This window comes from Vanessa cardui, chromosome 1 (genome assembly GCF_905220365.1).
Source record: "Vanessa cardui chromosome 1, ilVanCard2.1, whole genome shotgun sequence".
NCBI classification, from domain to species: domain Eukaryota; kingdom Metazoa; phylum Arthropoda; class Insecta; order Lepidoptera; family Nymphalidae; genus Vanessa; species Vanessa cardui.
The window spans coordinates 12,384,718-12,399,928 of NC_061123.1; the positions used below are offsets into that span (position 1 = coordinate 12,384,718).

The 15,211-nt window shown below is 32.7% G+C and overlaps 1 protein-coding gene across 11 annotated transcripts in view; it reads right to left on the bottom strand.

Moving 5' to 3' along the window:
• The window catches only part of LOC124544197 (low-density lipoprotein receptor-like), a 234,395-nt gene that overhangs the window by 8,506 nt on the left and 210,678 nt on the right, over window positions 1–15,211 (bottom strand). For 8 of the 11 annotated variants that reach the window (XR_006967523.1, XM_047122677.1, XM_047122660.1 and 5 more), the window contains exons 4-12: window positions 14,236–14,358; window positions 12,779–13,005; window positions 11,256–11,523; window positions 10,426–10,677; window positions 8,850–9,150; window positions 8,001–8,219; window positions 6,520–6,664; window positions 5,862–6,071; window positions 4,644–4,842 (exon numbers count right to left, since the gene is read on the bottom strand). Coding sequence is in view for 10 of the 11 variants with exons in the window: in XM_047122677.1 (XP_046978633.1) it covers window positions 4,644–4,842; window positions 5,862–6,071; window positions 6,520–6,664; window positions 8,001–8,219; window positions 8,850–9,150; window positions 10,426–10,677; window positions 11,256–11,523; window positions 12,779–13,005; window positions 14,236–14,358 (1,944 nt within the window). In the remaining variant the exon portion in view is untranslated. The remainder of the gene's footprint in view (window positions 1–4,643; window positions 4,843–5,861; window positions 6,072–6,519; window positions 6,665–8,000; window positions 8,220–8,849; window positions 9,151–10,425; window positions 10,678–11,255; window positions 11,524–12,778; window positions 13,006–14,235; window positions 14,359–15,211) is intronic. The other 3 variants (XM_047122681.1, XM_047122668.1, XM_047122716.1) reach the window with 1 other exon arrangement.

Consider the following 15,211-nt stretch of genomic DNA (forward strand, 5'->3'; position numbering starts at 1 on the left):
GTGGGAGAAGGTTACTACTTATCATTCATGATTGGCAACGCATTAATCATATTTGTTACAGTAACAGTACTAATATTCATCATTACTTATATCAGCCCGTTTTCATACAATTCAGATATATTTATATGTGGAGTCGTACACAAACACGAGATTCTCTTGAGAGCAGAGAACGCCTTTGAGCACAATCTTTGATTAATATTCTCCGATCGTCTTTAGCCAGTTTCTTAAATTATTCTTTCCTTGGAACTATAACCCTTGATTTGACTACTTGTTAATGCAGTTCTATCACGAGTGGAAACATCTCGGGTCCGTATATCATAACAGGGTAAACTTTTTATGAGCTTTTATCTTCAAGCTGATTGGGAAGCACGATGAAAATACTCAATGAAGTTTCCCAAATGCTGTATTGCCCTGAACCTTAGATGAATTCTTCCATAAACCTTCTCGAAGTATTTATTTCGTAATTTCAGTTTCCGATCGAGATTAACGCATTCTTGAATAATTTCGAGAAGTATCCCATTGATAATAATCGCCTTTAGTGTTTTAACAGGATTTTTATCTTTTTAATGTTTATCTGGACTAGTGCTGTAAAAACTATAAATAACAATTTCCTCCGTCAATAAAATGCCGCCAACCATAAAAATGTTATAACTCCGATGGCCAGAACGAAGTCGTATAAAATTCTGTTCGGCGGCATAAAAATAATGAGTGGGATAAGACAGACGTCTACCAATCTATCAATACACACTGCACTGTCATCAATTAGAATATATTATTTTATTCTCTGTGTAGTCGGACTATCATGTCGTAATTTTTAATATGAAATAACCGTGTTACAAAGTCTACTTATACAATAACAACAAAATTCAATAATTTAGAAAATATTTTTAGTAGGAATTTGTTGTTATTCGATTGGTAAAACTACACAAATAATTAAACTTATCTCTATGTTTCTTCAAACCCTATAATTATAAGGATAATATTTTGAATTTTTATAATAATGCTTTAGGTACAATCAAATAAATGATTATACATATTCTTATAGATTTTAATTTTAATTCACATTTTAAAGGTAATTTAATTTTAATAGAATTTTTTAACCGACTTCAAAAAAAGGAGGAGGTTCTCAATTCGTCGGGGCCTTTTTTTTTTTTTTTTTTTTATTTTTTATGTATGTTACCGAATTACTCGAAGATGGCTGGGCCGATTTTGACAATTCTTTTTTTGTTTGAAAGGGCATGTTTTACAGGTGGTCCCATTGTCAGGAGATCAGGATCTGATGATGGGATCCTGGAGAAATCGAGGGAACTCCTCAAATTTTATAGGCACACCTATAGTGATTTCGGTTTTATTCAAAGTGCCTTGGTCATATGCTCACGAAAAGTGACATTTGATGAAGTGGAACTGATGATGAAGACCACAACTAGTAATCAGAACCTATTAGTAAGTAACTATTTTACGGGCTTAGTTCTATTTCTTTAAGATAGTCGTCAAGCAATTGATGTTAGTAAACATGCCTATGATGAAGTCTAGCTGATGGTGGACTACCAGGAGAACTCCTCAATGATTAACGGCATTAAAGTGAATGACAAACACTACCAATTGTAATTATAAATAACAAAACAACACTGAAAAGCAGTAAATAAAATTTTATAAATAAAAAAAAACCGCCTTCAAAAATGAACTAAAAAGAAAAAAATAATCAGTTACATCCATATCCAATTTACGATTTTTTAATCACCTTTTGAAGGCGGTGCCAACAAAGTAAATAAATTCCTATATTGAAATCATTTAATTTGTATCGATAGTAAGGTTTGTCTAATGGTGTCATGTATACAATAAATAGATTTAGTTTTTGTATGTATGTATTATGTACCTATATGCATATATAGCAATGTTGGCACCGACTTTGAGAGGTGATTAAAAAATCGTAAATTGGATATGGATGTAACTGATTATTTTTTTCTTTTTAGTTCATTTTTGAAGGCGGTTTTTTTTTATTTATAAAATTTTTATTTCATAAGAATTATAACTTATATGTACACACTATATAAGGCTGTTTGTAAACAAATTAAAAGTAATAAAATGTAATAATTTAAAAATAGAATAAGCGGAAATTCCAAAACTGATGCTCTATCTACATTGTTGAATAGCGGTATTTGTTTTGTGCATAATTATAATGAATATTTTAAAAAATAAACATTGATAAACCCGTGCAGTTAAACCTTCAAAAGAGATTCATTATTTTATAATGAACAGATAAACAAACAATCGCGGTCTGTCATCTGTATGGCTGCCATTAATATGTTATTTAATCAGTATCGTGAACAGACATGAAGCAATTTTAATAACGTGACTGTCCGCTGTTCGCATTCCTCGTTAAGAAGTATATTGATTGAATATTTAGATACTTAAATCAATCGTAAAGGAACCCAATGACAATTAATGACTTTATTGACCCCGGTCAATTGTCCAGTCGTATACACCACATAGTATGTACCATGTCTAATCGAATGGTATTAGGAGTTTCACTAGAAACTGTTTTCGATTGATTCAATGTTATTCCAATTTATATATTTTATCTATTTTTTTAAAACTTCGTCGAACACATAATGATATACGGTAAAATTTAGTTGGAGATTAATCAGTGACCAAGTAACCGTAGCCTCTTACTCCGACTGCCATTGAAATAACCCATAGTTACTGAATTCGACGATTATTTTTCGACACTTATCATTGTATGTTCATTTTTTCTCAGACTACACAACCTACTTTTAATCTTCCATTGCGTTATACGTTAAAGTATCAATCATCTATGCGTATAAAGTTATATAAATAAATAGAGGTTTTTTGTATAATTTATATTATTTAAGTAATGTATTGTGTTATGTCAGGGTTAATAACATCAAGATACGTCACATAGCCCCCCTTTTGTTCGAAATAACGCATGTCGTTAGTCAAACAAAATAACTTATTTGGTTGTGTTCTTTTTGTATTTAAAGTTAATTTTTCATGCCGTGTTGGAGCCTATTTTCTTTCTTTTGCAAGTAATGATAAATTGTCGTCGCATAAGAAATATCAACCATTCCTATATCTCCAACGCTTCCAGCCTGGTTGGATAAGATGTTATGTCCACTGGCTCACTTACTCTTCTAACCAGAACACTACAATATTAAGCAATGCTGACGTGGCCTTGCACAAAACCCTACCATCAAGTAGATTTTTCTAAGCAAGTACACTTAAATCTTTTATTGTTATTTATTATGTTCATGTATGAGCCGCCTAAGTTGAACAATAACTACATATTTCAGTTCCATAATTTATACTTAAAACATGTTTTTTTTCATTATTTAAATATTATCCTGTCAGTTTTTGCTTAAAAATCACGCTGTGTAACTTATTAAGTATAAATTTATAATTATATTTAATTAAACAAAAACATCCCATTTTCAAATTATTGTATAATAAACTTTATATCGTTTTTTTCTAGGCTTTTGTTATTGCAGTTTCAGCCCACATTAATTTAGCCGAGGGTCGAGCATTAACAATAGTATATAAAGATATTATTGTTAGAAATAAAACACATTAACTCAGCTGACAAATGTATAAAAAATAACGCCGTCAAGCCGTCTATGATTATTCATAATGATTTTGTGTCAATATTTTTTTACATGCAAGGTTTTTTTTTTAAATATTTTCCCTATTGCGTCAAAGTCACATTTATTTTTAACTAATACACGTCACTGCTTGATGGGTAAAATAACGATTTCCATAAAACGTTAATAAGGATTTACATCCAAAATAAAACTTTTGAATCCGGAATCTTTGCAGAATAGGCGACCGAGACTTTTATCAAAATAGGAAGAATTTTAAAAAAGCATCGATAACGAACATTCTTTTTCATTTATTGTAATAAAAAACAAATTTGTTCTTTATTTTTTTGTGTTGTCATTATAATCTCTTCGATTCTTGCAATAATTAATTTACTTTCCGTGTTTCATAATATTTAACATAATCCTACTTCAATAATTCGATAATATCTTTTTAAACTGATAGTAGACATTTTTCTAAGAATATCTGACTGGCATGTTTTGTTTGTTTTTATTAAGAACGTATAATCAAGTAGTACATCAAGTTTTGTTTCTATCTGTGGTTCTTAAATGATAAGCTATGATGCATAATTATTGTAGGAAATAAATTTAAATAATCATCATTATTTATCTGGTATCATACATTGTTTATTGTTTTTTTTTTTTTTTTCAGTTGTAATTTACCTGTTACGGTCTTATTTTATATGATAAATATTTTGTACTGTAGTCATAAATTCTTGGTGAAATCAAAACAAGTCAAAATAGACTTGTTTTGCAGCCCGATAAAGGTATGTGACGCGTCGCAAATATATTTTTGTCTTAAATGTCGCATGAACACAAATAAACCTTGTTCTAGTAAATAGTAAATGTTATACTTATTTGGTTATTTTACTTACAAACAGGAAGAACACCTGAGCCTATATTTGCTCTTTTTAAGACGTATATTACTGTCTGATATAAATTACTAATATACACAGTATTCAAAATTAAAGCTGAATTTTAATTAAAATCATAATGACGTCATAGAGGTATGTTGAAATAGTGAATACTTACTGTCTTCGACGCACATCTGGTTGTCAGGTAGGAGTCTCAGACCGTTGGGACAGGCGCAGGAGACTTTCGGGGAATTGGCGCCTATCCGGGGCGCAGGCAGGCACAGGTGGGAACAGTGACCGTTGACAGCAGCGCAGTGGTTGACACCATCGGGTTGACGGTAGGGGTGGTACACGTGAATCACCATTGGATTTTGTAGCTGTATAGATTGAAAATTATATTTTTGCATGAATATTTCGTATAAAAAAGTCATGCGCAAAAACTGGTAAGCTTATCGAGATTAGCGTTAATACAAAAAATGTATAAGATTAGATAAATGGTAATTAATGGAAGATATATCTTTACGGAAATAATATATGATCTATTAGTAAGATGTGCGACATCGAATTGATGAATTACGAGATTAATGAAATTATAATTATTGCTGACGCTATCTCGTAATTTATCATTGCATTGCATGAGACACGATGAACATTAATTTTGACGAAAACGAAATTTATACGTAATTAAAAATGATAATTATAAAAATAAAAGTTTCAGAAGATTAACTATCTTGTTACATTATTTTTCATAGTTTGTAACTAGTGTTGCAATTTATATTAAAAAATCGTGGTATGTTAATATTACTAATTCTGCAACAAAAACGGTAATGAGCTATAATTATACATTTAGTTTATTTGTACTAAGGTACGTGTCGAATTATTTCAATTGTTAAGCGTGAAGTAATCGATTAAATATGCATCGAATATTTGAATAATTATTCGCTAATTGTGGGCATGTAGTTTACCAAGTATTTGAGTCGAGATGGCTCAGTGGTTAACACGTGCATCTTAACATCATCGGTTAAGATGCACGTGTCTGGTTTCAGAGAAATTCTCCATGTGTATTCCACCAACCCGCATTGGAACTTCATAGTGGAAAGTGTTAAAAACCTTTTCCTCAAAGGGAGAGGAGACCTTAGCCCAGCAGTGGGATTTAACAGGCTGTTGATTTTGATTTTGTACGTCATATACTGTATTTATGTGTGTTGTTTTAGAAATTTCTGCTTAAAATTCTTAACATTTTACTAAAGGAATAATTTTCGAGGCATGCCTACATAAAGATTTCATTTAAACTTGTATAAGTACAACAAGAGGAGCGCTTCTTTGGTGTACAACTTTGTCTCTCAGTTGTGGGAAAATTACACTGTTGTTGTTTGCTGTAATTTACCAAACGTACCGTATGTGTGGATGTTATAGCTTCGACATCTTTTCCGTTGAACTTGTTGGCGCGGTACACGGCCGTCTTGTCCCAGTCGGTCCAATACACCCAGTCTTCGAATGTGGTGATCGAGAACGGATGCCGAAGCACATCCGTCGAGTACAGGATCACTCGTCGCGCCGTACCGTCGAAGTTACAAGACGAAATTGTGTTCAATTTGGCATCAACCTACCAATATAATTGTATCATTATCGACGTATAGTACGACACAAATTAGATGTAGCATCGGAAAATGCAATGCAATGAATATAAAACCGATTACTGCCGATTTACACGACCAATAGAAATATCTCCCTATCGCGCCATTCGACGCTATTCGTCGCTATAGATTCACGCGTCAGAGAAAGCAAGTGCATGTAAATCGACGCGTCAAATTGACGTATATATTAGGTCATATGATATTACAAGTTATTACGTTTGTGCAAAGATCATATTCGCATGAAAAATAAATATTGATAATTTGGTATAGCGTACTCAATTCGGATGTGATCGGTTTTACGAATTTTGCCGATGCGACATCTAAGTTGTGTCGTACTATAGATAGTTCTAGATTACTTTAAATGATTTTCAAGAATAGTACCTATGCTAGAAATTATTTGATGATTTTGATACATACCCAATAAACGCGTTTGCGTACAAGATCTAAAGTGAGGCCGTTGGGCCATTTCACGTCGTACGCAACTATGGTTTGTCTGTGGGATCCGTCCATACCAGCGCGCTCGATTTTCGGAACCTGGCCCCAATCGGTCCAGTACATCCATCTGTTAAAAACAATATTACGCACTTATGACATAGTTTTTCTTGTTGTCATTTTTAATATTTTATGAATGCCTCGTGATTATAAACTAGAGATAACGGCTCGAATAATTTGGTCTTACTCCCTAGACTGTTAAAGAAACTAAAGGAAATTTGAAAATGAAAGCAGATGAAATAAAGATGTGATGTCAAAGAGAGACATTTTCAGAAACCTCTTTTACTTTTTATCATAGATCTGATCTACTTCTTAATCAAGAATTTAAGACTTATAGAAAAAATATTTAATAAAAAAATATAATTTATTTATTAAAAATAAATATTTACAAGATTTCGTTCGATTGTCGAAATTTGGCAGTATTTAAAGAAGTATTTTGTTTTTTTTTTTCCGAGGATATTACTGACCTAGGCAAAGCTGTACACAAAAAATATGTGGATTTGTGTGAAGAAATAATGGGAGTGTTTCGGATACAGACACCACCCACAATATTGATCTTGATAATCTTTAATGAAACGTTTTAATCATTAATTGTTTCATTTTTTATCTGACCCACATTTATATTAGCAAAATTGTTAATGTCATTTTTAAGCCGATTAAAATCAATTACCTTGAATGATTATTATTTTGTAATATCTGTCTAATGAAATTATAAAACAAGACAAGAATATTATATAAATAATCGTTTGGCACTAATTAATCATCGAGTTTACTTCAGACTTCCGACAGAAATTTCATTTGGTTGAAGGGCTTGGTTCCCTTTTGAGTAGGTACCAGTCATTAATGCGATAATCTATCACCAATTAGCAATACTTAGTATTGCGATAATATGCCTCGTAGGTTAGCCTACCTTCGAGGCAGTTGTAACATATTCTTTCCCAAGGGTGGTTACGCACTAATCGTGTAAGGAATGGTTGATATTTCTTGTTACAACAATGCCATAGTTGATGGATACCACTTTCTATCAGGCTATCTATTATTTTTTAAATTACATAAAGACTTATGTACAATAATAAGATACATTTTATGACCCATGATAATAAAATTTTAATATGACGTAGATTGCTTTGACTATTTTTTTTCTATTGAAAAGTTCTACATAAGTTGTTTACGTTAGATGTTTTAGTATAAATGTTATCAATTGTTATAATCCAAGATATAAAACGCACGCGCCTCTTTTGACAAAAGAGGCGCATGCGTTCGTTAACTTTTCTAGATATTTCCTGATAACATTATGACTTTTCAGCATTTGACACAATTATACTAGGCTCTCTAGTAACTAATATTAGGAGCAATTTCTGTCAATCATCTGATTTTAAGACATCTCTGTATTAAAAATTTCTTACCCGTCGAGAGGGTTCAGGGCTATCGCTCTTGGCTCTTCAAGCTTGTCTATAATGAGCACTTTCCTCATATTGCCCTGCAGGTCAGATAGCTCTATGTGGTTTTTGCCGGTGTCTGTCCAGTACAGATGGTTGTAGATCCAGTCGACCGCGAGTCCATCCGATGTGATCAGCTGGTCTCCTATGACGACTGTCCGCTGACTACCTTCATCTATGGGCGCCCTAAATTTAATGAAAATTAATACACTTTAATAGGTCGTATCTACAACTGTGATCGCTTTTTATTTGAATGATATAATACATTTTTAATTTTATAATATAGATGTTATATCTTTGTGATATTGAAGCAATTGCTTAATTAATATTTTTGTGCTATATTATTTTTAAGAATAAAGCCACTTATTAAAGTGGCTTTATTTTCGATTTTAATTTTTTATGTATACTTTGACCATCTTACGCAATTAAATTCAGGCTCAGTTATGTGCTGTATAAATATGTAAGCAATTTAGATTTAGAAAAATTGAATTTCATATTTTATAATTCAAACTTTCTTCTAAATTAATCCTTTTTACAATTAGTATATTATCTGTTTTTAGGGTTCTATTGACATTCTGTGAACTACCCAACCCAACCCACTGAAAAGTTAATCTAACACTAAATATGAGTAAACATTGCTGCGTCACAATTAAGATTGTGCCATGATTTCCCAAGAGGTCACTATATTACAAGCACGCGGAACAGCCTTAGTTCCTGGCAATAATGAAGCATTTTAAAAGGAACAATTAACATATTCATACAAATGGGTTATGATCCCCTGTAGTCCATACTCATAAAACTAATATTCAGACTTACTTATATATCTTTTCATCGGTGACATCACTCCAGAATATCATGCCTGTTCTGAAAACGTAGTCAAGTGCTGTAGCCGACTTCGTGTCATTAACGATGGCTACCATTTCGTGGTGGTCAAGACTAATCTTTCTGATGTCGAAGCGTCTTGCGAAGAGAAGAGATGGATGGCCTTCGGTCGCCTTGCAGCGAGTTCTATCACGAGGGTCCCTTGCGTAACCAGCATGGCATTCACATTTGAATGTACCTTTTTCGTTTATGCATATCTGCGAGCATGCTCCCGGATCTAAGCACTCGTCCACATCTGAAAAATATCATTTAAATAGAATCTATGACGGCATTTATACGGCATTTTAGTCTTCAATGCTTATTTGCAATGCAATGTTTATTCGTTATATAGCCCATAGCCCATTTGAACCACTATATTAAAGGAATAAATTTAATGTAAAAAAATCAGTGAATATCTAGCCGGTTCTTCTCTGTAAGTAATCTACATTCCGAACCGATGATACCTTTACGTTACAGTTCTGAAAAGACTACCCGAAATAAGTATATTTTGGTTTTAATTCAATAGTATTTTCCTCAAACGAAAATGTGTGTCATTAGATAAATATTTTTATTGCTTGAATGCTTTTTATGGCAGATTAGTAATCTGTTGAAAAATATACATATTCGTAGATATTATACCGACAGGTGTACGTGTTTTTTTAAATATAAAGTTAAGGTCGTTAACACAACATCAAAACATTTTATTTAATAATATTGTTAATAATACTGTAATGATAATCTGCAAAAATATGTAATACAGTGGTAAAAATGTCGGGATTAATAAAATTGTTATTTACGACTATTATTGTACAGATAAATCGTTTTAATCGTACGTTGTGCGGATATCAAGGAAACGGTCATTTAGTATTGCGTATTTTGCTATCAATTACAGAATTAAATAATAAAAATCTATAAATAAATATCGATAGAAAGATACATTCATATTTTATCGAACAGGGGCTTATCCTTAGCCTATCGTTAATAATAATGTTGGTGAATCCTTACAATTTAATAAAGCGTAATTTAGACCAAGAAAAATACTATAAATTTAATATTAGTCACTTAACAAATATAGAGAGGAATAGGCAAACATAGCAAAAAACTAAGTCGCTTACCGCTATCTGTCCTATGTATGCTTAGATCTTTAAAATTGCGGATTTTGATGCGGTATTTTTAATAGACATAGTGATTCGAGAGAAAGGTTTTTGTAAATAACACATGGGCAATATAGTAAAGAAACGCTGAAAATTTTAGATGTTTCTAATGTGATGCCGTAAATAAACAAATTCTGGAGTATATATAGTATCAGCATTGCATGTTTAGTATCAGTATATATAGTATAGTTTACTGATATTAGTTCCGTAACTTCGTTATGGCATCATTGTCATATGTCGCTTTGTACGTATAGTTATTAACAGTCTTTAAATATTACACAAGTCATTCCATACCTAAGAAATAAGTGTTGATAACTTGTTCAATTAATCCAAATATCGATGTGCTGATTTGTCAAAAAAAACAATTCGAAATTTACCTTCACAAGTTGTGTTGTCGATGAGCTTATATCCTTTCTCGCAATCACAGTAGTGTCCAACGGGAGTATCGATGCACCGTTGAGTGCATCCGCCATTATTCTTGGTGCATTCATTTTCTCCGCATCGGTCAGTAGGTTCATCCTCAAAATTCGGACAGTCTGTGTGTTTGTCGCAAACCTTCGACAGGGGAATGCACATTCCACCACCGCAGTCGAATTCTGTGCGCTTGTCACATATTGGCTTAGGTCGTGCTGAAAACAATATGGATCACATTTAAAAAAAAGAAATATTATTAAAACATTCAACTATAATGATCTATAATAATATGGCTTTATACGGGACTGTATTGTTTTAAATGTTTTTTTTTTATGGTATAGGTTGGCGGACGAGCATATGGGCCACCTGATGTTAAGTGGTCACCATCACCCATAGACAATGACGCTGTAAGAAATATTAACTATTCCTTACTTCGTCAATGTACCACCAACCTTGGGAACTAAGATGTTTAATGTTAATAGATGTTTAATAAAATTATGTGTTTAATATAATGTAGTATAGTAAGAGGCATTAGTGTCAGGAACACTGTTGGTGAATCTTAATCAAAGGTTGCTAGTTCCAGTTCAGAGTTCAGTACCATTGACTTTTCATGCGCTTAATTTGCGTTTAAAATTTATCTCGGGCAAAGGAAAAGAAAGGAATCAGGTCACATTCTGTCTAATGAAATTCAGTTGCATGTGAATTAATCTGCATAAGAGATTTATGAAATCAAGAGACTTTTCTCTAGTTGAAAATCAAAAAACTAATGTATAATAACTGGTTATGTTCTTACTGCAATTGAGCTCATCACTGCCGTCGGGGCAATCTTTATCGCCGTTGCAATAGAGTGCGCCAGGAATACAGCTGTGGTCCTTGCATTGGAACTGATCGAGTCTGCAGGTGACGTTCCCTCGACATATTTCTGGAGCCTCGTCACCGCCGTCCGGACAGTCGCGGTCTCCATCACAGACCCAGGCTCTATGTACGCAGGTCATACGATCGCGACACTCGAACTCTGTGGCTATGCACGGTGACGTAATTTTAGGCGTCGAAGCGCAACCCTGAAATCAGATAAACAAGATTTATAAATTATGTGTAATCAAAATATATTTGATACAATAACTTTTGAATAATATCCCAAAAATTTACATGCAAAGTCAGTGATCACAAATACTAATTCCATGCTTATTATAATCTATATAATCTTATATTGAATAATATTATTATCAGTATTCTAAGCGAAAAAAGTCCCAAGAAGAATTTATTGACTTTGCAAAGTTTTCGAACTAGGTGTAATAAGATTAACTTATTTTTCGTGTTATGTTAAATATTTTTGCAAGACTGAAACCACCATCAACAAATCAACGTTGATTAGTAGCTCAATTAAAGTCACTGAACAAAGTTACAGTTATTTACAGGCTTCGAACTGGTTCTTAAGTAAGTCTACGCCATTATTTGTCATTAGGAGATCCATAATTTGCAACTATATCAAATAAATTGGCAATTTTCTACAGTGAAGCTATAATTATGTAACTTTAAAAGTAGTTTAAACCACCTGTACTCAGTTATAAAGACGTAACTTATGAAATTGGCTGAAAATTTATTTAAAAACTTAAAACGATACCTTGGAAACATTTAAAACAATGATAAGTATTTGCATCAGTTCAAGTATTGCGTAATTTCTTGTCTATATTTTGGTAACCATTTGGTATTATTCATCTTAGCCTCTGGAACTGTTTGGTGCCTAATGATTATTTCTTAATAAAAACGATAAATTACTATTTCATTATGATACCAAACCTAATAATCGACTCAAGATTGCGTTAACTACCTCCCCCTCGTATCCTACCTGGTGCTTAACGCACGCCTAATATCTTTTCACTGATGTGGTTTTTTCGACAAATTTTAATGTACTTCTTATATTAATGCGCATTTCTTACAACGTTTTTCATTTTGATAAGATTTATTACTTTGTTCGTTATTAAAATGCTTGACTTTTACATCATTAGCACTGATAAAATATGGAACTCATAATCTGTATTATATCGCCCACGCCTGTCACGTAATTATGAGCTATCACAATGAAATAAATCTACATTAATCAGACAAGAAGTCAATAATAATGTCATTCATATAATTAATGATAGAATTGTCAAACTTTTTCAGTATACATATATTTGTAATACGAAATGTCTGTACGTAAATCTCCAAACTGTATCTGTATGAAGTTGAACATGTATCCAGCCGTGGGTAATTTAAAAGTTGTTTCTTTATTACTTATTATTTAAATACTTATATATTTATTAAATTACATACCATTTCATCACTTCCATCGGGACAGTCTATGTCACCATCACACCGCCATCTAGCGGTCACACAATGTCCGTCAGCGCACGAGAAGTGACTATGAGGTTGGCAAGTTGGTGCTGGGCATTTTACTTCATCGCTACCATCACCACAGTCATCATCACCATCACAGACCCACCGGTGCTGTATGCATTTTCCATTTCCACAAGTAAATTCATCTGATCGGCACGTCTCATCTACACAAAAATTAATTACGTCAAATAATATTGTATAATCAGTAACACATTCAAAATTCTAACCAACAATGAAAAAGAATGTTATTGCAAAACAAATAATTAAAAGAGAGTAGGTACAGAGTAAAATGGTGCAAGCATTATTAAAACATTCCTCAGACAAGCTTTAAGTGGCCAAGTAATGAAGGAAAAATAAGAATTAACTGAGAACGGTGTAATGAGAAAACGCAAAAAATAGCTGCAATAGTGTTTTCGACCACACTGAGTGACCTTTATGCCCGTTATATTAATACCTAAAGAACTATAATGACTTTTATTAATTAATGAATCCTAAACCTCTTTAGTTTCTAGAAAAATTACCCGACTATTTTAATAGTACACGTTTTGTGCAATGTTTAATTAAATTCCTTTCGCAAACAAACTGAAGCTGTCTGAAGCAATTTATAATATCTTTATAGTCATTCTCGGCTTAGTACCGGCGTTATTATTTTAAACTTGACATAGTATGGCTGAGAAAATAACTACATTTCTCAGACATTCTTTCAATTATTTAAGAGCTGAACTAAAAAGAACATAACAACTATAATGATTTATATTCAGCGAGCTACTTTGGTGTCAAATATGCAAATAAGATCTAATAATCTATTGTATAATATAAATCGTTGTTCTATTATTTGCCCACTTTGCGCTCATCTAGGTTTAATTTCTATGAATTCAGGAACACAATAAAATATTTTATAAAAACTATTTACAAAAATATTAAACATAGACCTATTGTTTTTGTAATTAAGCATTAATATTACTCATCCAAGCCAGCCCAATATGTGTTAGCTATGTTTATATAGTGGAATATATGTAACTTTATCCTCAAGAAAATTTATTGCGGCCGAGAAAGTAAACATCTTTGATCGAACGATGTAATATGACGGTGGAAGCAGGTTTAACACCCCTGTCGCAAGTTGAACGTCCCTGAATTAAATTTAGGGAGGTTCAACTTGTTATTACTCGCTTCGAACATTTTCAGCGTCTTTTCTAATCTTTAAAAGCAGTATTTAATGTATAAAACGTTATTTAAACCTGTACAATTGTCGACAAACTTATAATTAATTTTCATAATGATATCATGCAAACATTCCACATATCAAAGCGTTGATGAGATTATTTATGTGACGTTATATTTGCATATGAAAATAAATGTTAATTTTGTTAGTATATGAATGAATATACCCTTACTGCATGCTTTTTCATCGGACCCATCGGAGCAATCGACATTGTCGTCACACATCCACGTGAGAGGCACGCATTCCCCTCGTTTTCCCCTGCACGTGAACTCTTCAGGACCGCACGCCTCCACTTCTGCCAATTCAAGCCATGCAACTTATGTAGCAATTGAACAAGTACCTATGACAACTCCATCGCCCTCATACAAACATAATGATGCTCTTGTTTGAGTCTCTCAAATGTTTACTACGCATCGACTAATAACCATTTAAGTACGCACGGGGTTGAGGTTTATTCCACGATCACGTACGAATACATACCTATGAACAGGAAATACGTGTTATATTTCAGAGACGATATTACAAGATTTGTAGCCGCGACTTGATTGCGTATTGTGAATAATAAACAATCCTAATTAGACTTTGTGTATTTAATATGACATAGATTTAACGCAATAACATCTTAATTATAATTACCGACGTCGTTTCAAGAGTCTGTCAAGTCGTAAAGCAACTTAACCTTAATTAAATTTCAACATTTACTTTTTCTACGCCGAATAATATTTCATAAAGTTCGTAGTGGGCGAAGTAAATGTTAAGGGTTCTAAAGTGAGTTTACGATCCCTCAATTTGACTTCCGTTTTGCTGTTTGTGGTGGATTAAAATTTAATTGCATCACCCTTCACTAAACTTTTATTACCAATACAGAATATATTTTCATCTGTTTATTCTATCCAAAATTATAGTTATGTAACAATCACATAAATATGACGTCAGCTACCGTCAACTACCGTTCTAAATTTGAAATAAATACTTTTTAATTTTGACCAATTAAATGAAACCTAGCGTTGTCCATGCAATATACAAAAGCGTCAATTGAAGATATGATCCCGACCGATAGTATAATACCCCAACGGTATTATAATTCCAAGCAGTTTATTGAAGATTCTCGAAGCCAGTGATGAGATGCGTATCCATGCCTGCCATGC